At 42.4% G+C, this 26,488-nt stretch overlaps 1 protein-coding gene across 2 annotated transcripts in view; it reads left to right on the top strand.

The window, feature by feature from the left end:
• The first annotated feature begins 2,296 nt into the window (after positions 1-2,296).
• ntn1a (netrin 1a) overlaps positions 2,297-26,488 on the top strand; it is a 51,794-nt gene continuing 27,602 nt past the window's right edge. For both annotated transcript variants that reach the window (XM_029502714.1, XM_029502705.1), the window contains exons 1-2: positions 2,297-2,477; positions 2,663-3,715. In XM_029502714.1, coding sequence (XP_029358574.1) covers positions 2,692-3,715 — 1,024 coding nt within the window. In that variant the 5' untranslated portion in view covers positions 2,297-2,477; positions 2,663-2,691. The remainder of the gene's footprint in view (positions 2,478-2,662; positions 3,716-26,488) is intronic.

Genomic DNA, 26,488 nt, shown 5'->3' with positions numbered 1-26,488 from the left:
TCACCCATTTAGTAGTAAACATCAGGGAGCGCTGGATTCTAAAAACTTCAAACTAAAAACTGTCTCAGAAAGCTCAGTCATCTGCTGCTCTACCCCTCAGTGCTTTACAAACCACCATGCGTCATCCTGGACCTTTCATTTCTAATCACAAGTCCGGCCAACACAGACTCAAAGTCCAGTTTGTTTTTGAAGTGTTTTTAATTGAATAACTTTCATCTGCCCACATGAAATGTTGAGAGAGAAGGTAATGAAAGGGCGGGATTGTAGGAAAAGGGCATCATCTAGTTGTTCGCAGCTTTGTGGAAAGAAGAAGAACCTGGCAGAACCCGAACTGGACAAAAGAGAGGGATAAATCTGCTCATTTCAGGTTTTATTCAGGTTTCCTCCTTGTTCAACTTTGTTTATTCTGTTTAGTTCATCTGCGCTTACAAAAACTTCAAAAATTTGTCAATGAACAGTGGTTTCCCCTGCCAGTTTATTTATTTATTTATTTTTTATTTCTCTTTTCTCTGTAACTCGGGGTCTTCATAGAGGTGTTCACAAGCCTCAACAGGAATGGCTTTAGCTTAACCTCAATAAGGGAAGTCATGTAAACCAAGAGTTTGAATATAATTGCACACATGCAATTTTGCTGTAGGTGTGTAAAACCTGTTCATTCAGTCTTGTCCGAATTCAGCGACTCTGTGGTTTTTACAGTAAGCCTCTTAGCTGGAAAAGTGACCAGCATATCTCCACACAGCCAATCTGACCTGGTAGCAATCAGATAAAACTGTTTCTACAATATTCTTCTATCTACATGAGAGCAGATACTCAGTAAAGGCAGAAGTCAGAGCTGAAATTAGAAATGTTATCAATAATACTGAGCTGAATTGTATGAAACAGATGACAGGCATGTTGATCATATGTTGTCTGTGTGAGTCAAAGTACATTATTGTGTCCTGCAACTGTGGTTAGTTTTTGCATGATGTAGCATCTACCTTGCACTTCTATGACAGTAGTTTATATATTTGTGACATTCACGATTGACTGAATTAGGAGAGGAAAAAATTACAAAATCTTGACTAGTTTATACAGAGGATAAATTTTAAGCTATAATCAGGTAGTTTTGTCACTCATGATCGGTCAAGTACTGATGCAGAGGAGACAAAAGCTTTTTTCTGTTTGACTTTTGTTTTTTTTAGGGGAGAAGATTCTCGAAAATAATCACCCCCCCCCCCACCCCCCCCCCAAAAAAAAAAAAAAAAAAGTCGCTCGCCTCTCTGGTGTCAGTTTCATAGATGACTAAAAGAAAGACGGCATTGGCAATATAACAAAAAATTCAAAACTCCTGAACTCAAGTGATAAAAAAGCTTTAAAAAAAATGTCTCCAACATCTCCACTCTTCGCATTATCAGTCTGAGATTCTCTCAGCCAGCAGCAGCCTGGTGGCCACCACTCAGCCCAATGCTCAGTAAATGGAGTAATACCTCCACCGGTTGGGAGGAGAACAGCAGACACCCTCAATCTAACAACAGCGTCTCCTCCAGTGGGCACAAGATGGCGCTGCTGCTTCTGCTGCGGACATTCAACAGGTCCCTGAAGCTGCAGCAGGATGGACCTGAGCGGGACAGAGAGGTCTCTGAGCACCAGGATGAACAGATCCATCCTGCAGAAACGGCCCCGTCAGATCCGTTTCTGCCAACCCGTTCACACTCAAGACCTGGTGTCGTCTGCATGAGCGCAGAAACCGATAGATGAATAGCGAGTGAGCGGTATTAAATGCAGTGAGATCATGCTGGGGACAGAAATCAGAGAGGTGATATAGTTTCCCATCAACTTTGTGAAAGCTGTGCCGTGTGAGACAGGTTTTATATGGTGGAAATATTGTAAGATCGACTCCATTGTGTTCTTTTAGGTGGTAAAAGACCCAATACGGTATTATCATTGTTGGCCGTTTACGATCAGGATGCACCAAAGAGCCACCAGATCAGAGCTGTCAGTTTGTTTGGCGGACGATGAAAGCAGCGATAATAACTCTGACTGATTTTGATTATGATTCCTATCTTCTCACGCCAGTAAACTACGCGATCTTATCAGGTGTCGCTCAGATGAAGGTGTGGCAGTTTGCCTCCCTCCCTCTCTCTAATTCGCGCTCCTCCTCATCGTCAATCTTCGCACCGATTCGCCGCTAGTGGATGTCGTTGTTAGTCCCAAGTCCCACCGCCTCAGGATGAGCTGACCGAGAGCCGTGCCAGGCCGGATCCAATCCAGGAGAGGGAGGGAGAGAGAGAGAGAGAGAGAGAGAGAGAGAGGCAGACTGTGTATAGACTGACTGGAGGAGTGGGATCTGCTATTAGGGCACCAGCGACTCTTAAATCCAGCCGCTCCTCCGATTTTTACAAACAACAACACAGGACGAGCTGCGATTTGCGCCTCATACAGTAGAAGTAGACTCATCCCAGCGCCGGTTCTTTGACATCTTTTACAAATCTTCTCAGGTAAAGTGGATGTCACATCTTAGAGTTGTTTTTTTTTTTTTTTCTTACAAAAACCTGGCTTGTGTGCAGTTTGGTGATTGGTTGATGTTAGACTCCATCAGTCGCAAATGCGTCTTAGAATATGTTTGTGAAAATGTTCTCTCTTCTTGTGTCACCAAACTTTCTGCTTTGTGCCCGTCCTGCAGACACTTTGGCGACCCGGGGGTGAGCTGCCATGATCCGGGCTGTGGATGTTGCGCTCGCCGTGCTGCTGGCCGTGTCCCTGCCGTGCAGGAGCGTCCTCGGAGGTTACGGGATGAGCCTGTTCGCTGCGCAGACTTCTCCGCCGGACCCCTGCTACGACGAGCACGGCAACCCGCGCCGCTGCATCCCGGACTTCGTCAACTCCGCCTTCGGGAAGGAGGTGAAGGTGTCCAGCACCTGCGGCAGGACGCCCGGCCGCTACTGCGTGGTGACCCCGGCGGAGAAGGGGGACGAGCGGACCAGGAACTGTCACACCTGCGACGCGTCGGACCCCAAGAAGTACCACCCTCCGGCCTACCTGACCGACCTCAACAACCCGCACAACCTCACCTGCTGGCAGTCCGACAACTTCATCCAGTTCCCGCAAAACGTCACCCTGACTTTGTCCCTGGGCAAGAAGTTCGAGGTGACCTACGTGAGCCTGCAGTTCTGTTCGCCCCGACCGGAGTCCATGGCGATCTACAAGTCCATGGATTACGGCAAGACTTGGGTCCCCTTTCAGTTCTACTCGGCCCAGTGCAGGAAGATGTACAACAAGCCCAACAGAGCCGTGATCACCAAGCAGAACGAGCAGGAGGCGGTGTGCACGGACTCCCACACCGACATGTACCCGCTGACCGGCGGCCTGATCGCCTTCAGCACGCTGGACGGGCGGCCGTCCGCGCACGACTTCGACAACTCCCCGGTGCTGCAGGACTGGGTGACGGCCACCGACATCAAGGTGATCTTCAGCAGGCTGCACACCTTCGGGGACGAGAACGAGGACGACTCGGAGCTGGCCCGGGACTCGTACTTCTATGCCGTGTCGGACCTGCAGGTCGGAGGGAGGTGCAAGTGCAACGGGCACGCGTCCCGGTGCGTAAAGGACCGGGACGGCAGCCTGGTCTGCGAGTGCAAGCACAACACCGCCGGGCCGGAGTGCGACAGGTGCAAACCTTTCCACTACGACAGGCCGTGGCAGAGAGCCACAGCCAGGGAGGCCAACGAGTGTGTCGGTGAGTCCATCCACTGTTCCCCACTCCCGATCCCACCTGAGATCCTCAGGAGATAGGCCTGCCCGTCAGTCCGTCCTGACTGGAAGGATTTTAGGGTAAACTAGAAATACATCAGAGTTAAAGAAAAGGCGAGAGGAGGCTTTTTTGGATAAGTAGATGTAAAAATCTATCAAACAAATATATACGTTTACCGAGAGCGTAAAAGACACAAACTAATAATAATATTATTAGTAATAATGATAATAATAATAATAATAATAATAAGTTATAGCTAGGGACTAATTTAACAGATTCAGATCATTTAATCTAAACTTGAAAATTGAAACCACAGCCAAGCCTAATTTTTTCCTGATGTTGCGCATAAATCGCGTGTAAGTCACACTTGAAACGTGTAAATGGAATTTGAAAGTCCACTTAGCTCGTTTTGGTCCATAATGGAGGTTTTAAAACCACCTCAAACGGGACCATTGAGCCTGATCTCCCCAAGGAACATTTCTCAGAACTCCGTCTAACCGCCGCTTTTCATTTGTTTGGAGACTCCTGCAACAAGCCCACCGCAGCAGTAACTGATTACACATTTTATTTAATATTTATTTCACATCATTGTTATACTCCAGATCAAAATCATACATGAAACTACATAAAGAGACTCCAGTTGTTATGGTTAAGTATAAACATGTACATTTGTCATATTTACATAGCTATAATGTAGAAATTGTTGCAATTTATTATTATATTCCAACATTGAAATTTAAGTGTTTTAATGGTTGCAAATTATAATAATATAAATTGTTTTGCATTAACCAGGCTATATATTTTTTAAAAGGAAAACTAGTGCCCAATTTCTTTAATTTGGATCATGTAGTAATTATTGCTGCTATTTACTCACTCTGCCAAAGCGTTTTTATTATTATTGTTGTTACATTCCCAAATCATAACACAAGTTATGTCAGGGCGCTTTTCAAATTCTCACTCTTTATAGGATTATTCACCTTTATTCAATAATAAAGCAGAGACAAGAATGACATGAATGAAAAAAAAAAAAAAAAACCCAAACCAAAACACAGAAAATTTGGACTATAAACCTTCTGGATATAAGACAACTGCAATATTTTGAGTGATAAAAAGAAAACTGTTTTACAGAATAAAACGGCAAATCTCTGATCACATCTGTCACCTTAGATTGCTATGTTTTTCCTGCAGTCTTTGCGGGGAAAGAGGCTCTATATTGTTTTACATTCAGGACACACGCCAGCCACTTTGACACATAGCAGCTGTTTAAAAGGTTTTTGTTTGCTGGTGTTGCTGGTGTTGCCTGATCCTAAAGCTCGGAGACAGGCTGACTGACAGATGTGAGTGTGTTGCTAATTCAACAGAAGCAGTTTCATGGAAACATATACATGCTCTTCTGTTTTTTTTTTTTTTGTTTTTTTTTTTGGAGAGGTGTATATGGTGAAACCAGGGCATAAGGTGTTTCTATCTCTTTATTCTCAAAATTTTAATCCTCGGGCTGCCTTTCAAACCACTGGCTCCCTCTCCATGTTGATTATAGAAATTAAATTAGAAATGCTTTTGAAATTTAAGACATCTTGAAACCCCTTTAGAGGAAACACAGATGGAGTAATTTCTGTATTCATAAGCTGTGATACCACATTCAATTCATCTTCATAATATTTTATTATATCCAACAACAGATGAATTAGCTAATGTCAGAGGCACTGATATATAAGTGTACTGGTGAGGAAAGTACTGAAAGTGTTTGGTTTCAGCTCCGGATCTCTTCTTAATGAATTGTTTCCTTGAACTGCTGTCTTTGACACTTAAGTTTTTACACATGTTGCACATTTATTTACACATTTGCACATATATAACACAGCTCACACAAGGGCCACAAAAGCGTGTCACTAACTGCATCCATCATGTTGTCAGAAAGGTATTCATCTTTCAAGGCATCATCATATAGGTTATGGAAGTGTGTTTGTGTGTGTGTGTGTGTGTGTGCATTATATAGACCTGTTTTGCTTTTTTTTTTTTAGGCCCACCAGTGATAGATAGAGGCTGATACTCAGTAAAATCTAAAGGAAACATGAAATTTCAAAGATAGGGAGACATCACTGAGTAGTGGAGGGGAATGTGCATACAGCGAGACACGTGTGATCACAGAGCCACCGGAGAGCGTGTTGTTGCAGTCCACCCTAATGGCAGTGTTTCAGTGTGCAGTAAAATCTCTGGCTCTGTCTGAGCGACTTACTGCTCTAGAGAAAAAAAAATAGCAAAGAGCAAAACTTGAACATTCAGATCTGTCTCTGCACTCTGCTGATTACTTCCATCTGGACCTTAAAGGACACTTGTACTCCTGAGGGTGCGCCTCAATCCATTTGGGTTATTGACTTTCTACCACAAAGGAAAAGCATCTAATGCAATGAGTTCAATAGACAGCACCACAGACACGACGTTGACCTTCTCCACATTTAGTCTAGGGGTGTTAATGTGAGTTTGCATCAAGGAAAGGAGAGGCTGTTGTAGTTTTAACTCAGAGAAAATGTAAAAAAATCCATGCTGGTCTGTCTCAATATGAATATTCCTGCAAATTTTCACAGTCTTAATGGTGAGCCCCTTGTGAGAAATCCCCAAAGGACTGAAAAATATGGAAGGTGACACTGTTTTGCCTAATTGCCGTATGATGAGCAAAGGCTGCAGTCAGAGGTTTCTTTCCATACAAATGAACCATAAATGTAATTTTTATCCTTCCAGTCACCCAGTTTTCAGGTTTGTGTGGTTCCCTGGACGTGTTGGGTGAAAGCAAAAGAGGTGAAAGTGTCCTGAATAATTCAGGAAGATTAGAAAGACAGCTTGAAGGCATGCAGAATGAGCGGACCGGCACTGCGCCACAGAGAGAAGCCGGGACAGGAGGGAGGGGCTGGAGATGGAGCAGAACAACAATAGTGGAAATGAAAGAGACAGACATAAGCGAGAGAGGGGGGAGCAAATAAAGAGCAAATAAAGGGGCAGTAGAGTGACATTTCCATGGCCTGTGGGCCAGCAGAGCATTTTGACAATCGCCTTTTTTTCCAGGTGCCAATGTGAATGAAAAAAGCTGTTGGGAAAGGAAGAAACTTTTTCTTCTATTCGCAGTTCATTGATGCTGCAACATGTCACTTGGAAGACATTAAAATTCTTCCTAACTTCGCTGCTGTTCCTCCTCCCTGCTTGTTTTTACATGAGGAGTCCAGTGTTGGCTGGTTAATTTGATGAAATCTGCAGCTTGTTTCATCTCATTATATCACAGGCAGAAAGCACAGAGTACACTGAAACGCTCCCAGGTGCTGCTCACAGGCATGTGACTGACAGGAGCAAACATGCAGAGCAGAAAAGTTGACATGGTTGATTTGATACCCATTAAAATAATTGAGTTTTAAACCTACAACCACTTGTACTGTGAAAAAACAAAACCAAAAAAAAAAAAAAAAAAATGTACAGACTCTGCATACCCAGGGTCATGTGGGCGTGTTTCCAACTTAAAACTGTCATAAAAAAAACAAAACATTGTTTATAGATGCCCTGAGAAGATGTGAATAATATGTCAAACAAAATGTTCAAGAAACACATGTAAACACTCAACAGCAGCTGTGCTCATACTGAGGTTTGGTGGCGTGTTTGTCTTCTTATCACAGATTACCTCCCAACCCTTAATGAAGTTTCAGATAATACCAGCTGCGATCTTGGTTTCTGTGTTTTGAAGGGTCGACAATCATGCTGCACATATTGCGCTGCAGTTTGCACATAATGGGGGATGCTTTTGTCCTAAAATTCATTGCGGTTAGTTGAAAAGCAGAGATGTTCCGCTGGCCTTTCAACGGATGTTTGTCTGGTACCTTTCAGACATGACTGAAGGTCTGGTTAATGTTTGAGCAGCTCACTGGGCACCTCTATAATAAACTGGCATCCTTCATCTTCAAATAGACCGGCAGGATGCGTTGTTTGTCCCGGTCACAGCACACTATACTGGGAATAAACTGACTGAATATCTTTGCACTTTGCACTTTCTCTCTAGTCCTCACCTTCACTTCTTCAGTCAGCAATTACCTCTGTCTACTGACATGTACACACCTGCATACACACACACACATTTTCTTCGGGTCTTTAGCCGCGAGTTCAAGCAGGGGGGAATGGCCTCTCATTTGCTTCACAAAACTCTATTCTTGAGCGCTTATCAGTGTTTATGACTCACTTTGTAAACTGCTGCAAAAATAGATTGTCCGCAGTCCAGACGAGCGGCTCACCCGTGTTTTAGATTCTGATAGCAGTTGCAGACAACTTACCAGTTGCATGGCTGCTATGAACAACCAATAATAATAATAATTAAAAAAAAAAAAAAATGCCACGCATAAACTTACTCATAAGAAAGCAGTTACAATGACTCATTTTGAGCAGAATGTTGTGTTTATATCTGTATTTGTCCTATAAATGGCCACATGTAACCAATTGTCCTGCTGTATCATGAATTCTGTGCGCTGCAGAGACGATTTGTTAGGTATTTCGAATGCGGTTGCCTTGTCAAATTTAAGGAATTGGAGAGTATGAATATTGTGAATGCTATGTGGCACAGTTTGTTCAATCTACTGATAAACCTTCAATGTGAGGGAAAGCCTCAGTTCTGTCTGACTGTCTTCTTGAGATGGGTCATTAAAAACCTGCACAACGGTGGCAGTCTAGATAACTGTCCTTGACTCTGTCCTTTTGGACAAATATTATTTGTAGACTTGGGTTATAGGACAAACAAGTACATCTGTTTTGGATTTAACTAAACTATTTGTGATCAGTCATAATTTAATAATACCACTGCAATCGAAGGAGTTTGATAAAAATGCTTTTAGAGCACTTCTGCTGTTAGACACAATTCAAGTCGCATGAGTGAGATCATTCACACTCACAATGCGGAGTGTTAAATGGAAGTAATCTGTGCAGCGAATGATGAAGATACTGTGGGGTATGTTGAAGCTTGGGAGATCTTGAAGCTATTAATGTCAGCGTTTGGCAGCAACCACTTTTGGAGCTGGAATTTTGGAGCTAGTTGTTGCTTGTCGTGAAGCCTGTTCAAGAAGCAATTAAATTTTCACAGAATTCTAGATTTGCACAATTAATAGGATTTGACAAGGATTTCAAAGAGTAGAAATGAGTGTATATATATATATATATATATATATATATATATATATATATAAAAGTATGTGTGAATAAGATGCAGATAAGCAGTTGTAATCTCCATGTCTCTGTTTGTACTGAGCGAAATACAAGCAATGCTGCTATCATTCATAAAGCCACACACACTACATCTGTTAGTGTGGTTTAATTGCCATATCAGCGTGTTGTATTTGTCTCAAGTGGAAGCAGGTCATTTTTTTTCAATCCCTTTTACAGCCTTTGACAAAGCTCAGGTCTCAGTGCTCAGCTGTCAGAAAAGACATAAGAAAAATCTGTTTTGAAATTTCACAGCCTGTGTGTCTGTTGGTGGAGTCAAGGTCCTTTGGGCAGAGTGAGCATTTATGCAGCCATGGTTTTGTTTCATTGCTTTGGCTACAACCTATATTGCAACACAGATCCAGCACACACTGTGAGTTTGTGTTTTTAGCCAGTGGCTCAGTGCATGTGTGAGTGCCTGCACGCAGGCCTCTGTGCACGCACTTGCAGCAGAAATGGAACCTCGACCTTGTTTTTTGAGAAACGGTTTGGTAGGAGGCCATATTGTGTTACTCTGTGGCTTCTGGCCAGCGCTCACTTCCTCTTGTCACCCTCTCTAGTGCCTGAACTCACCGTGGACTGAGGCTGCTTTGTTACTTTATGTCCAGCCAGAGCCTCAGAAACTCAGATTGTCATTGTCGTCATTACCACCATCCTCCTGTTTCTTGTAATCACAATGATTGCGGTTGCATACCTGTGGGCTCTTTGGGTGTGTGTGTGTGTGTGTTTGTGTGTGAGTGTCTCACATTTAAAGTGTTTCCATCCAATCGGAGGTACTCTTTTGGCAGCTGGTGATAATTGGACGGACTGATGAGATCCAAAGGGATCTTTTCCTTCGAGCACAGCACACCTCCTATTTAACACAGGAGGAGCTCATGCATAAACACTGCATTTTGATTCTGTCAGGGAAATTGTCATGGGAAAAATCTGGCTGCACTGTACATGTCCACTAAAGATTTTTTGAGCAATCTGATTAATCATTTTTAAACCACAGACATGTAATAAGCATTCTTTACAGCGATGACAGCTGTTTCATTATTTTCATTGGAAGACGCTGCAGAGAGCTCCATCACCTTAGGCGCAAAATGTTTAATGCATTACAAATCTACCAAAACAGTGTTCAAACATGACTCAGATGCCTCCCAACCATCTGCAAAAGTGTGTCTAGGGCTCACATGCACGCTCGCACACACTCATACATATGCAAACACACAACTCAACATGTTGCTCCTCATCTTTCATTACCAAAGCGACAAACAGAGAAAAAAGTTCCTCCTTCACCTGCTTGTATTTGTGTCTTTCCTCTGCACAACAACCTTTTTTTTCCAGTAGAATGCATTTTTCTTATTGTAGTGTGTGTGTGTGTGTGTGTGTGAGAGAGAGAGAGAGAGAGAGGGAAGGAGAGATAGATTGCGTAAGTGTGTGTGTCTTCATCTGCGTTGCCCACCAGTGGGTGTTTACACAAACAGTAATTCTGTCCAAGATGTGAGCAACCATTCAGTCCCCGGGGGACATCTGTTAATGAATTAATTGGTGACTTGATGCTGCAGTGAAAGCTCGAGGAAGGATCTCTGTGTTGTGGGTTTGGCGTGAACAGCAGAATGCGTGTGTGCGAGAGAGAGAGAGAGAGGCTTGTTTGTGTCACGGAAAGGTCTGGTTCGAGGGGGTACCAGATGATTAGGGGTAATTAAAACCCATGCCAGACAGCATCAGGGTATGTTCACACATTCAACACAAGACACCTCAATGCCTCAGTCACCAACTCTATGAATCACAGTCAGCCAGTGTCTGAATGTATCAGGCACTGCAGAGTCACACAGGAGATGAGAGAACCTAATCAACCAGGACGTAGTCTGCCCCAATTTCCTGGAAATGAACAGGCCAAAATGTTGTGACCGTGTGGTTAAACGCTGCTCACACTGAGAATTACTCGAGTTTGCTAGAAATGTGACAGTGCTGGAGAATTTCATTTAGCCTAAAAATAGTTTGGGTAATTCAAACGCTGATTTTGAAATCAGCCATCTGAAAAAAAAAAAAAAAAAGATTTTGCTTTGGTTTGCTCTTTTTCCACACTGCAGGGAAGACAGAGCTTCCCCTGTAAGACCACTACTTTCCAGCTCCACACTGCCCGATTTAAACCTTAAATATGGAGACCAAGGAGAGGCTAGCTCAAGTAACAGAAGGCTTTATCCTCGCATGTGCATTGGTCCTACCAGAAAGAGACTTTGATATGTAAAATTACTGGGCTTCTCCTTTATGCCTGCCGTTTTATATACAAGCTTGCGTCACTCATTCATGCAGACGTCAGGACTGAAACACACTCTTAACACAACCACTGAGTCATTGCTATCATAAACAGACGGTGGTCTCTCTTGTTAACAGGGGGTCATAAAGGGACCAGTAAACAGGGTAGGAAAACAATGAGAGTGAGAGAGGGCATGACTGTGTCTGCGTGTGTGAGAGAGAGACTGAGAGAAGGCGAGAGAGATGATGATGTGTACTCAGGGAATTGGCAGCTTTGTGGATTCAACTAGTGGTGTGTGTGTGCGTGTGTGCGTGTGTGTGACACCTGATCCCGACCTGATGACCTCAGCATCTCTGTGTGGCAGCAGGTTACTGCACGGTTACCAAGAGAAGGCCAAGTGTCTGCAGCCAAAGCAAATATACGATGTGGAGGGAAAAGTATGTCATTGAGCCGCACTGTGCCCTGGTATAGTTCACAAAGTATTAATGAGGTTAACAGGAACGTTTTTGCATGTTTCTGAGTTGAGTCTGTTTATCCTTCAAATTATCCTCCTGCATATTTAGATACAATGCTTGTGGAATCTCCATGTAGCTGATCGGGCTGCATCAATAAAAACAGAAATAGAAACTTACTCAGGCGTGTTTTTGAGATGGAGAGCGAAAGAAAGAAGCTTCAGCATTTGTTGTTGTGAAGTGTTTGATTCAAGGGAAAAATCCTGGCAACAATCTCTCTGCTAACAGTCACACCACTCGCCGACAGGACCACCAAGCACAAGCATGAGCACATCGGATCCAAAGCAGGGGTCCTTAACACTCGCAACCACAGACGATTAATGGCAGGATGAAGTTACACCTCTAAGCAGAAGCCTGTTGAGCAGATCAGAGCGCCCCCCGCTGTCTCTATAGAAACACTGTTTCAAAATCATTTGTGCATCTTTACATAAATGTGTGTGTGGTGCATGATTAAGAAGAAAACATTTGGATACAGATAAAGATCCAGACCAAAAGGTACTTTATCCCTAAATAGAATTGAACTACAGGTCTTTAATTCTGTACCTCTTCTGTGCCCTGTCTTTACCTCCCTCTAATGTACATTCACACACACAAAAGTCCAAGAAGGCACCTGCGACAGATCAAGCTGAGTCAAACAATTTCATTTTGAACCAAACATAATCACATGCTCCCAGAAAAAAAAAAAAAAAAAAACTTCACTGGCATTCCTCTGCCTGTCTGTGTGTGTGTGTGTTGAATAGCTGACATTGATTTATCACCATTGTCTTTGTGTTTCCCATATAAGTCATGGCAAAGGCAGTTAGTGTGTGTTTGTGTCTCTGTGGGTGTGTTTGAGTGTGTGTGGGCCTGAGATTGTCTATATAACCAACAGTAATACAGGCAGCCAAGAGCCGTACATCAGTTCATCTTTGTTCTCCTGTTGGACCAATTCGGCTAAATAAAGCTGCATTAACAGGCAGCAGGTCGACACAGTTGCACAAAGAGATCTCAGTCAGCAGAGGTCAGCACAAAGTAGACGGATTTAAAAATATCTGGAGGACAGGACACTCTGCAAGCAGCACTGTATTGGGTTGATGTGAATGATTTCTAATTAAAAGTTGACTCGGTCACAGCCAGCTTGTCGCTGGACATCAGTTTATGAAGCACGGCGTCAGGTCTGCCCTCTTTGCAACTCTGCTGCATTTGTCATGTCGAGGTTTTTCCTCAGAGAAAGTAACATCAAAGTAGTTTATTTTGTTGTGTGAAGTGGAATGCAGACTTCTGGGAGGGTACTTAGGGGAAAGTTTGTAGGGTCATCTCAATCTGCCAGGGGTGATCCCAGGTTAATCCATCACTCATTAGCCCTCACAGATAAGATGCATTAGCGGGGTGAGGGGCTGTGAAACACGTTCCCTGCTTGCTCTCTCTCTCTCTCTCTCTCTCTCTCTCTCTCTCTCTGTATCTCTTTCTTGTCACTCAGGAATAAAAAATGCTCTCCAGAGAAATAGAGACCATGATTAATAAAGCTATGCTCAACACTTCTTTTATTAACCCCTTCCCATACCGCCGCTGCCCCTTCTGGGACAATACAGGCAATTAATTAGGCTCCATTTCCAGCTGAGAGCGGAGAGAGGTGTTGAGAAAGCACCGGACTCAGCTGATTTAGCTCCTCTATAGAGGGCCCATTACAGAGAGTGACCACTGCAGCGACCTGAGGATAGCGAAACGCTGAGTGAAAGATTGAAAGAAGGTGAAATAAAGAAAACAAGTCTATGAAAAAAAAAAAAGAATAATTGGTGTGACTAGTTAAGAGCACTATTTACGCTCTACCAAATGTTGGCCCATTCAGCCCCTTTTTCTCCTATACTGTGTTCAACGATACAATATTTTAATTAATTTTCAATATCTCTAAATCAAATCAGATTTATTTATATAGCGCCAAATCATAACAAAGTTACATGTAGGCACTTTACATATAGAGCTGGTCTAGACCAAACTCTTTATAAAATGATTTAAAGAGACCCAACAGATCCCCCCATGAGCAAGCACATCTGTTTTACACTGTTCACACGTTCATTTGTCTCATTTATATTATTGTCACTGAAACTTTGCACCAATTCCTTTTGAATGAGCTATGGCTAATGGGAAAACTTCCACTCGGCCGCGTGGTATTCGGCATGGCCAGTAGTAGACGTGCGATCATTCACTCTGTCAGAAACATTCTTGATCATGTGCCTGGCCCAAAATCTACAGAGAGGGAGTGCTAAAAACAGGGAGGCTTGAGGCTCAGTGAGCTACCAGTAAAAGCTGTTTAAACAGCTTCCACTGCTGCTGCTTGGGGTCGCAGGATGAGGGTCGCCAATTTTGGCAGCCGAGGATGTGTGTCTGTGTGTGCGTCTGTGTGTGTGTGTGTTGCAGGGGCTCCTCAGCAGCTGTGGGGACACCATCAGGTTCTCTCATTGACTCCCCTCTCTGCTTCTAATAACAGAAAGCCCCTATCACCACAGGATGACAAAGCAAACAAATGGGCCTAATTAGGGGGGTCGATAAGGAAATTATAAGGAAATGGAGTCATTAATGTTAATATTTGTGTTATGAGATGATAGTTTGTGATGAAAATTCATTTCCAAAAGAAGGCCCCTGTGTGTTTTATTGGCACCATCCTCTCTCACTGTCTATCGTGCTCTCTAACCTCAAGAGACTCCTGCAGATATTGAAATGATTATGTCCCAGGTCTCTGTAGATATCCAGATGTCCATCTGATGTTGAAAAAAACCCCAAAACTGGAGAATTCATTTCACCCTGCCTTCTTTAAGTTATATTTGCTGCTTCTATTTTCTCCCCCGTGCAACCAGGACAGGTCTTTGGCTGGAGATGAAAGTTGAGATGAAGCATGAGGGATAACTGATGGGAAATATTTGTTGTGTCTCTAGGGAGGACAAAGATTTTGGGGTGAAGGAAAAGGTAGATGGAAAATGGATTTAGATCAGTCAGAGGGAGCTCTCCTTCACTGTTGCTGTGCATTTGTTTCTAATGAAGCGTCACTCTTACTATCAACATAATTACGTTGAATCAAGGTGAATATTCCAGGTCAAAGCAGGAGGCAAAGGAGCTTCTGACTGAAGAAATGTCTAAAATCTTTTTGCAGGCCTATGGCATTTGCAACAGATTAGATGACAGCAACCTTTAAACTTGCCAGTGACATGAGACCTATCATATATTTGATATATTTATAATTATTCCTAATATTTTTTACTGTATGTTTGTGAGAATAGGTGGTTGCTTATATGTATGAACGTCACATTTAACATGATTACTGACTCAATCATATCCAATTAAAATGGCCAAAGTCACTTGCTTGGAGCTTCAACCAATGACTGGAAGAGTCGTAAAAGTACATCCATCTCCTGATGGCCTGTGATATGACTGAAAATCCCAGAATAGAAATGTTGACCAGTGAGAGCTGGTTCTTGTCAGAAAGGTTGGTCAATGCTTTGTCCGACAAACTCTTAAGAGAAAGTGAAGCTCACCTCAGCAGATCTTTTTTAAAGCCTGTGGCCTTTGTCCTGGCTCCTGTGACAGCCACTGTTTCATTATCCAGGAACACGGAGCAGCACAGCCTCCCATTTTAGAAAGAAACGCCAGTATTAGGTTTCTTTGAGGGGTTTCCATAGCAGTGGGCGGGAAATGAAATTAACTCAGAGTCCCAATAACAAACAAGGTCAGTGAAAAAATAAAGAGTGAGACGATCACAAACAAAGATAGAGAGCAAAAAGAAACAGAAGAGAGGGATTTAAGGAAAAGAATAACAGCCGCTGGTTTTTGAGTTGCAGCTTCAGCCTGTGACCTCATCGGATATGACACCTCTCTTGCCAACAGAGAGGATTTTGTATTTTAGACACAACAGTGTACAGTACAATGGACGAGTTGTGAGCATGTTGACAGGAGGGTATGCACGCTGAAATAAGAGGGGGGAACTATGCAACCACAAAATATGTGATAAATCCTGACACCACCATCAATTCGATCCATATCTAATCTTAGGGAACAATCCTTTGCCGAGGTTTCACCGCTTCATAAATCAGCTTCAAGGTGTTGAAGCAAAAAACTGCAGCAAGTGGCCAAATTTTTTTCTGAAGTCATTTTCATTAGATTAAGTTTAAGTGGCCTATTTGATAATTATGGTCAATTTTTCAGGCCCACTGAGCAGCACAATCATCCTGTAGAGTAGAGCACTAGTCTCCTGCCAGAGCAAATATAATATAAGAAATATCTCCAGAATCAATAACACAATGGAGGTGATACTATTCTTGACATAAATTACAACCACTTACACCTCACTGGAAAGCAGCGTTGAACTGCCAACGAGTTTACAATAGTCCTTGTATTTGGACAGAAATCGGTAAGTCCTGAGCCTTACTGTTACTCTGATCATTCTGCATTTTTAAATTCTCATCTTCCTCTAGCCCAGAGCTTTCTCTGATGATTCTGCACCTCAAAAAAAAAAAAAAAGGTTACATGCTACATCCAGACTATATTATGCCACATTTGTACCCTGGTAGAAAGTGAATGAACTTGTATGGCAGTATATTTTGTTAAATACACAACGTTGATTCTTTTATATATGTGTATTGTTGAAAGTGACAATGAAATGTTAAAAAGTTTCTGATCTGTCTATGAAATACTTGGTAATGACTCTACCAGACATTTTCTGTTATCCGTATAAACAGCTGCACCTTAAGGTGCCATGCCTCCTATTTTATCCACAGGAGTGTGTTGTAACTCTTTAAACCAAGTCTGGATGAGCCTCATCTAAATAAATCCTCATTTGAAATAAGACATGAAGCGAACAAGGAAAGGTTCCTTGGTTTAATCTTATATGTGAGAGTCAATCATTTACGATTTACGACTGTCTTCTCATTCCCTCCCTGACATACAAGCGGCATTGTCTTTTAATTCAGACAATGGCGTAAACTTTCCTTTTGACAAAGATAAGACTTTCTTTGTTCTTTCACTCTCAGTTTCAATCTGCACTTGCTATTATCAGAAGAATAACAACCAGCTCCTCTTGTCAGGCTATTATTGCGGCAAAATTGTGCTTTCATTGCAAAATGCAGAGTTAAACATAAGTGTGTGTCAGCCTTTGCTTACTCTGGCAGAGACCAATCCTCCCCTCACTAATTGCCTTCTACCAATGTCTAAATTACAATAAGGTTTTGGGTTTCAGGATCAGAGGGGACTCTTTTCTTCCATCTCCACTTCCCCAACTGTATCCTTCCTGTCTGAGTCAGAAGTGTCACATTTGGTTACACAATATATGAAGTGCTGTAGTGTGTGAAAAAAAAAAAAAAAAGAAAAACTAGATGGACTACTGTTCCAACATCGCAAGTCGTGCAGCGGATATATGTAAATGTGTCTGAGTACGCGGTGTGTTTACGTACCGGCATTCGTGCTCACTTGTGTGGACGAGGCCCTAATTCGTGCTGAGCAAAAGGCGCTGTGCACAGGAGTGCAGTTAATGTGGTTCTGGAGCCAGTACAGTAAAAACATCTCCACTCCATCAGTGTCAGAAGCAATCTGCATGGACCAAACCAGCTGCCACACTGGACCCTGTCTGCTGGAGCCACTGCACCGCGGCCTTTACATTAGCACATCCCAACAAAACTTGCTCTTAATGGGAGTCGGCTGTGAAATTTGTTGAGAGTTTGAAGCAGATATTTGGCAGTAAATAACATCTAGCTAATAACAACTAAATGATAGCTGTGAGACAACAGGAATCTTTTTCGTTTCACTGCGAGCTTACTGAAACAAATGTCCAGTAATGCATGTGTAATTCATGTCCATCCATCTGTCTGCTACTGCTTTTCCATTTCCAAGTCGCGGGGACTGCTGGAGCCAATCCCAGCCAACATGCACAGGTCGCCAGTTAAGATTCATGTATTAGGGTCAAATTATTTTGCTTTTTTTTTTTTTTTTGTAAAATATGGATTTGTTGTGAGAATAATAAGCCAGTCAGGTGTGAGGCTTTCAGTTGGTACAGAAAAATCCAAAAATACAGGCAGGTCTAACAACTTAACAGTTAAACAATATCCTAACTACTGATTTGTACATGTAGAGTGATTGAATATTGTTTATATAGCGTAAAAACAAAAAAAAAAATCTTAATTCCAGTGAAACCAACTGTTTAATAACAACAGCAGAACAGAGCTACACCTTGGTGTGCTGCCAGAGCCTACCCACAATGCCTTGCTTTTTCTACGCCTGTTTCTCGGTGTCAGGGACCAAGCAGTGAGGCAATGAGGAGAACAGGAGTTTGGTTTAGAAAAGAGGCTTTTTATTTACCCACAAAAAATGCAAAAACAAAACAAACCAAGAACTGAATATCTAGGCCTATAAAACAGGTCAACAAAATAGAACTGTACTCAAAATAACGGCAACAAAAGAAGGTGTTAACTGAATAAATAGACCTCCCACAATGAGACATGGGGGAACATATATACTTGCTTATCCAAACCAAATAACACACGAGTGGAAAACAAGATGGATGCACACTATAACTATAACTAATGCAATGAAAATGAACTAAACGTTACCCCCCCCCCTCCCTCCGCAGACTAGCAGCACATGGTATGGCCTGATTGCCAAGCTTCAGGATTTAAGAGGCCTCCACCCTTTGGCCATGCCTTTTGCCCATCAGGAAGGAGACTCCCACCAATGTTAGTTGTGACCATGTGTGGCCGTGGCCATCACACTCGGCCTGCTATGTATTTTGACAACAATGGTTGCATGTAAAATGGGATTTTAACTGAAGGGCATCAGCACTCAACAGTTTACCTCATACAGCATTAACAGCATCATATTCTTAATGGCGCTAGATGATGATTGACAATAACTGAGACTGAAACGCATAACTTCTGCTCAGGGCCCAAAGACAACACGTTCAGTAGAAGTGATGAATATGCATGCACGCACTCTTGCCACATTTTGATCTTTTTGATCGTCTGTTTTCTCTTTGAAATGTGTTTCATTATTTGGCCTCTTCCTCGGCACCTCCTGCATCTGAACATGAGCTTGCTTTTCCCACAGTTTCCTCAAACACGCTCCTGTTTATACTGAGCTGACAAGTAAAGTTCACACCTTATGACTGCAGATTATGGTCAATTCACAGGATTGCCAAACATTGCCTAAGGACGCAACATTAATCATATCTTGCACCATTTAGGTAACAGTTGAGTTCATTTTGTCACTCACTGATCTTTCCTGTCCAATACAATTATTACTCACGCCTCCACTCCGGTAATGTGTGCAGGGCATCTTGTTCACTGGTTATTTATCCTTTATATCTCTGCCACAGCCTGGCAAAGTCAGTTTCTTTGGGAGCTCATCTGTACACATGCTGCTCCACTGTCTATTGCCTATTTAAAAAAAAAAAAACACCTGAGCTGTGTCAAAGGCAGTATCTGCTGCTGGCTTCATACTCCATTTGTGACCCAAAGCATCCTCTGTAGTATGAGAAAACTTTTAAAGAACGCGAGAAAATGGCCTGATTCCTCCCCAACACAGTCAAGCGTAGACTGCACGCTGATGGGGCACTGCAGGGCTTTGAGGAATTCAGGTTAAAGGTCACGATTGCGCAGTTTCAAAAATGGTTGTGAGCTGAGGACAGTATAAGGAAAAGAGGAAATGAAAAGAGGACAATAAATGTGTCACAAAAGTGAAGGAGCTGTAGTGTGGGGTTTGAGATTTATGGCTTCCAGCAGCTTCCTGCTCACTCCCTCCTCTGGATGAGAGTCTTTTTTTGGCTTGGTGGCAAGAAGACAAAAATGTATAGTGCACACACACACACACACACACACACACACACACACACACACGCACACTCACAACCTCTTCAGCACCTCCTTCATATTTCCAAGTCTGCTTTTAAGGCCAGAGACAGTAAAAAAGTGTGATATAAACCTAGCTGATTAGTGACCTCAGGTTCTGATTTATCTTGTCTGGGGCAGTTTAACTTCTCACACTTTGACATCCCAGCCTCACTAAATGTTTATGGTCTGGCTTAAGCTGCAAACTGGAGCTGCATAACGACTGTATGCTCTTGAAGTTTACGGTTACTTTTATTTATCTATGATTAAATATTTCTGCTGTAGGCACAGACTTTTACCTTGGAAGATATACAATACATTTTTGCTTCTACCGGAGTTGGAGAATATGAAAATCTGTCTCCAGTTGTTTTTCGGCTGATATCATCTTCTGATTCTCATTTGTATGTGAGCGGGCCAGTTTCTGGTTTCAGACAGCTTGTGTGTGTTAAAAGTATTTTGTGTTACAACTATATAGGCGAGCACGTGCAAAGCCACTGAAAAACATATTTCCACTGTGAACTCCTTTCGTCACAATGATCAAAAAAACATTGTCTGCATGATTTTGTTTTGTACTGCAACCTGGTGCTGAGCCAAATGTGTATGCCAGTCTGACAGTGTTGTAAATGAATGACAGATCCTAAAAGAGTCACAAAATATCAGGTAGTGGAACTTTACTGTGAGGGCGTTTACACAGTGAGGGATGGAGAGCAGGAAGGAGAGCTGTCTTCTTCTTCTTCGCCTCCTTTTTTTTTTTTTTTTTGAAGAACCGTCTAGGAATAGAGACTTATGTCTTTTCCATTCCATCTTACCACTCCCCCATTCCCATTTGTCGCTACATCAACTTGTGTATCAGATAATTTCGACCCTCCTCTCACTCTTTTCATGGCTTATAAATTTGTCCCAATGGTCAGAGTGCCAATCACTAATGACATCTACAGCGGGGGAAGGCCCACTTTTCCCTGGAGGAAAAAGGGAAGGAGGAGGAGGTGGGTAACAGTCCATTATGCAGGAGCACTAACTCAGTATTGCGGGCTTCAAAAAGAAATGTATGTGAAGGTCAAAGATTTCCTGCCTGCTCAGCATGGCCATGGTGTTGTGTGTACTGCCAACAGAGGTGAATGCCTTCCTCTGATCTGATGAGCATTGTTAGCTGTTTCACCATGGAGAAGTCAGAGTACCCAGTAAGATGACTGTGTCTGTGTTTTATTAAATGACTACAACAAACATTTGGTTTCAAATTAGATTCCTGAAAGTGCTCAGAAAAAGATGGAAATTTGCTGATAAATGCTGATAAACTTCCTTCAATTCAGTCAAAAGCTCCAGACAACAACTGGGTGCACCTTGTGCAGATGCTTCTGTCAACTGTAATGTCAAAAATGAACTTCCAGCCTGAATGAGGGGCGTAGCTGAAAGAGAAAATGACTTGAAAACTACCTCAATAATCAATAATTTCCAAGAAAAACGAATCCAGATTGGCTTATGCAAACTGGGAATGGAAGCCATAAACCTTCACCCTGTAGAAAGGAATCCAAGTGAGCATTTCTATCTCAGGCCTAATCCAAGACTCATCTGCTTACTCTCAAGACTGATCCAGTCCAATATGGAAACACTTAGAGAGCAAGGTGGGGAGGGCCTTCTCCCACAAGGCTCTCCTTCATATATTATAGGCAGGGGAAAAAAAAGAAGAGAGAACGTAAACGATGAGCCTTTATCATGGCTGATGAAGATATAGTGTCTTCCCTTTGTCTCTCTCTGCATCGCAAATGAGGAAACAGCCTCTGATTTTTCTTGCCTGAAGGGCCAAATTAACTCGTCTAATCTTCTAATCGTCTAATCTTCAAATGCTGTTTATTTTCTCAGCTCAGAGCTGCCAATCAGTGTTAGCCAACTGCATTCTGCTAAAATATGCTGGGTTTAAAATCTTTAGTTAACTTTGTTGGAACAGAGTGATTGCCTTAATTGCGGAGGCTGAGGGATCAGTATGAATCTCAGCGATGGAGGAGCACGAGTTAGCGCGGCGTAAGCTCAGCTTCATTGTCTAGCGCTGACAGCACTAGCCCATCCCTGCCAGCCTCGGGGCCGGCAAAGCACAAGACGACTGCCAGAAGTTTTGTGAACCCAAAACACAATGGATCCTGCTGGTCCCATAGAAACCAAACTCACTGGGTAAATAGACTGGAGGTGATGTTTGACATGAGCACAGAGAACCGCTGTTTAGGGACGATTTGGAGATCTGTCTCGATGCGCATCCTCTCAGCGCAGGCCTACATGGTGTTTGTGGATGCACAAAGCTCCAGACAGAGGAGACAGGGTTAGGTAATGGCTGGATGTAGAACAATAGGGAGCAAAGAGAGTGGAGAAAGATTATTATAGCTGGCTTCGACAGCCAGATTGATGGCAGGGTGCTGTACTGTGGTTGCAAACTGTTGCACAATTGATTTACAGCAATACTGGAGGAGCAGGAGGAGGAGGAGCAAAGTCTCAAATAGTTCACACTGTGATTATCAGATCAGACACTGATGGCAGGAAGAAACGTCAGCTACTTGTTTCAGTAATCTGCCCTTAGTTGCTTTTGCAAAGGAAACATTGCTCCATCAGTCAAACACAATCCATTTATACAGCATTCCCACACTGGGCCCTTCAATAAAAACCGTACTGCTCTCATAAGTGAAAACAGAGATTTTGGTTCTTTCTACTATGGGAACTGTAAATCCAGTTAGTTTAGTGGACATCACATTCAGGAAGAATCTTTTGCTACTGTGCCACTACATCCGTTCACAAATGAGGTCTCTGAACATGGAGGTGATGCAGCTCTGCCAACTCTGTCGGTTCAGGTTGCTGAAGGCTTTTCATGTCTAATAGAAACGTACAGGTTGCATTCACGTCTAAACTCCCTGGAAAACATTACGCTGTCCTGTTTGGTTGTATTATCTTGTCACACAGCAGAACGTTGTTTGGAAAGTTTGTGCAGATGCTGCTCAGTGCATCGCATCACTCCTTAGGCTGTCAGTCGCTCACGCTATTAAGACAGCTGCTCTTAGTGGGTATTGTTCAGTGGGGAGCTATGGGGACCTGACAGGCCTAAGGAATCTTTATTCACCCTAAAGACCCTTTCACTGCTATCGCCCTGAATAGGACCTGCCAGCGTCATCCTCCACCCATGGCATTTTTATGGCATAGCTGACATACACACAACGCACTCTCATCAGCCCTTCTGTGGCTCTAGCCGAGGTCCCTTTATCACCGCACTGTATGTCAGCTAATTTTTTTCCCAAAGACATGAATTGGAGGAGATCTTTTCCAGGCATCGCCAGTTTATCTCGGAATTAGTCACACAAACACTCGCACAGAGACGCACACTTTAAGGGTGAGGAGCACAGAAACAATGACAGATGGGCAGAGAGAGAATCTCCCTCCAAAAACACACACACATTTTTTTACAAATACATGCACATACACCTCCTCACACACACGCGCACACAGTCACACACTCCTCTGCACACACCACTCAGACAAAAGGCCCTTGATTACTCAGCAAATGGATGCACCACTGATCACAGGCCAGCCCTTTTACAAACTGGCCTATTATGCGAGCTCAGCGTGGGGTGGAAGTGTTGCAGAGGCCCAGGGCAATGTGCCTGTGGAGGGCTGAAGTAGTGTGTGTGTATGTGTCTGGGTGTGTGTTTCTGTGTGCACCACCAAGCTAAGAAGTGCTCCTGTGCTGCGCAGCCTAACGAGAGGGCAGGTCAGCCATTAAATGGGCACTAATGCGGGAAATTGGAGGCCATTAGGCCTTTCTTTGTTGTTGTGCCTCTGTGTGGTAGTTAGACTCTTGAAAAAGGAAAGGCCTTATTAGCCCCTACATGAAGACAGAGAGTGAAGATATGGGCCATTTAACTCAGCACGGAGCAGGCTCGTCTGTTGCCAGAGGCTGCTGCAGATTGCTGAGTAGGTTTCTGCCATTTTTATCTGGATAAGTCGATATTAGCATGTTCAGAGTCTGAGAAATGAAGCAAATCTAAACAGATGTTCTATGTCCCTCCTTATATATGGACATAAGACCACATTTTGATATGTGAGGCTCATGTGTAGAAGAAGTGACTGCTGTTTTTGCTTTAGATCTGATATGGTTGATCTGCCATAATTATATTAACTCAGTAAAAAATATCCCAATCAATCATTCATTACTAAATCAGACTGTCTCGATAACGTAATAGCATCTTTTACCGTATTCTATATTAATGATCAAGCTTTAGATTAAATTAAAAAATGCTGTTTCAGGTCTTTGTTTGACACGATATGTGATATGTATATTGATGTGCTCGCTTGGATGGTTTGAATCCAGTGTCTGAGATGTGACTTGTATTGATAGAAGCGTTGGGCCCTGCTCGGCTGGTATTTACTTTGCAGCCTACTGTAAATCCACTGCTTAACATTAACCTTCACTTCACAGCTAATAGCTTCATGAGGGATCCCTGCTCACAGTGAAGTAAGGCGGTTCACACAGCTCTTTAATTACGTCGGTCTGATAATCAGACTACGTTTTATCACCCGCTGACAGAGCACGCACTGGCGGCTCTGCCTTCATGCTCGGGGAATTGCATAATTTACCCAGCTATGAGAAAACATCTGACTGTTAAATTATAAAATAAAGACAGAAGTAATGAATAAACAGCCTGAGTGATATGAAAAAGGGCCAGCCAAGCCAGCGAGTGAACGCTGCTCAACTGTCTGTCCACTGAAAATCAGCCCTCATCGCACATTTGATCTGCCTTTGACTACCCTGCAGGACTGATGAATATTCTGTATGACTTGATCTCATTTAGCGAAGTCTCATTGAGTCAGGCTTGGGATTTAACAAGCAGCACTCTGACCCCCCCACAGCTCCACCCTCTGTCCACTTAAGTTTTCTTCCTCTCACTATTTTCTTTACTCTTTCTCACACATTTTCTCGTCCTTGGTTCTGCGTCTATTGGTCTAATGGCTTATTAAAAATACAGCGGGTGTGAAACATGGCTTTCTTTGGGGGGGGGGTTCCGTAGGGTCATTAGAAAGCAAGTGAAGAGGGTTAGAGGGCTCACCAGGGGCTAAAGTGCTGCAGCTAATTGGCTGCAATAAAGGAATTAAATTAGCCTGACATAATCTCTGTAGTTGGTGCTTCATCCTGCTTCTCCTTCCCACTCGCCCACACCTTCCTTCTGTTAGCCCAGAGTTTTGTGGCGTTCCCATAATGCTCCTTAATACACACAGACCAGGTCCACCCAACCATTCGCCTCAACCCCAGACTCCCCAAATATCTGAGCGCAACCTGTTACTCAGGTTACGCCAATCCACCCGAAAAGGTCCATTGTTTAATTGTTAAAGTTCTTCTCATGTTCTTAAAGCAAATACCTATTTTTCAGTCATCTGTCTAATCTTATAATTGTTCATTCAGATGGTAAAAAAGTGGCGGTTTGTTTTTGTAAACAGTGGCTTTCAATTTATCCAAATTTCAGATGTTGTTACTACAGATCTCTGTAATATGGAAATTTACAGTCATAGTTTCTGGTTTTTCAAGCACGTTTTTCTCTTTTATTGGCAAGCTATTTTACTGTGAGGCAAAATGTGACAAAATGAGGAGCTGACTGCATGTTTATGTGCAAATTTATGGTTAAAAATGATGGACAGCTGCGTGTTTATACTTCATTGTGACAGTTATGTATTGTGGAAACACTTTCTGAAAGGGAAAATAATTTGCTTGGTTAAAAAGATGAATTAAGGCAATAATGCCAAGTGGCATTTATATGAAGTAATTACTGCATCTGATGAAAATCACAAGCTGCGGCATACATCATCTATCATCGCAATCCTTCAAATGCCTTCAATTATGTCTCATTTATTTGGAAATTCCCACCTTATTTACGTCATTTTTTGGGTCAACAGACAGGATTTCTCCTGTACGTTCTGATTTATGAGCGAACAAATAAACAGTTAAAGACAGAGCCTGGAAACAGGATGCAATTAAATTAGCTGTTGCTATGCAAAAGATTTAAAAGTTGATATATAGCAACAGAAGAAATACTGGGTACATCTTGGTTACAGCGTGAACATAAATATTTCTCTAACTTCACATCATGCAGTGTTTTGGTTCAACAGATATAATGAAGGTGCTTTTTAAAAAAAAAAAAAAAGTGAAATTCTTCAGTTGTTTTGGGAGAAACAGTCATTATCAGTGAGGGATGATTATTGCGCCATAGTGAGTGCTGCTGTCGCTGAATCACATTCTCTCCATTCGTGTGGTCCGACATCAGTTGAGTACGAGGCACAAACTGTCACCAAGATGGTGTTTTAAAATCACTCCTTCCAGATGAAATGCCAGACACTGAGGAAAATACCAATTGTGCGGATTTTTTTGTTGTTGGTTTTCTTTTCTCTTGGGCTTTTACTCAAAATAACATTTTTCCAGCTGTAGTCTCTTTACATTGAACAAAGTATGCAAGTATAGTGATAATGTAAACGCTAAAGAAATAATTACACACCATTGCTCTACTTCAATATAAAGTTTAGACAGGCCATTTTGAGTATTTCCATTTTATGTCAATTTATATTTCTGGTCTACTGCAGTTTAGAGGGCATGTTACCATTCAGAACTTGCCAAGTGTCTAAAAGAGAATTAAATATAAAGTAGTATATATCCAACAAGCAACAGAAGTATTACAGTTTTTATGACTCAATAATAATAATGATCTAAAGTATAACATGTGAATTTAATAATTAAAATATATTAACTTTAAAGCCTTTGTCTTCTCTGATCATATGTTCAATGCACATGACGTATCCTTCATGAATCTAATCATTGCCTGATTGAAATTTTACCCTTATCGCTGTTAGAGACAGAGAATTTTACAATGAGATCATTCTACTTTTATTTAAGTCAATATTATTGAATATT

Source organism: Echeneis naucrates, chromosome 1 (genome assembly GCF_900963305.1).
Source record: "Echeneis naucrates chromosome 1, fEcheNa1.1, whole genome shotgun sequence".
Lineage (NCBI taxonomy): Eukaryota > Metazoa > Chordata > Actinopteri > Carangiformes > Echeneidae > Echeneis > Echeneis naucrates.
Note: the sequence above shows the minus strand (reverse complement) of the source record. Positions and strands in the feature narration are given on the sequence as shown.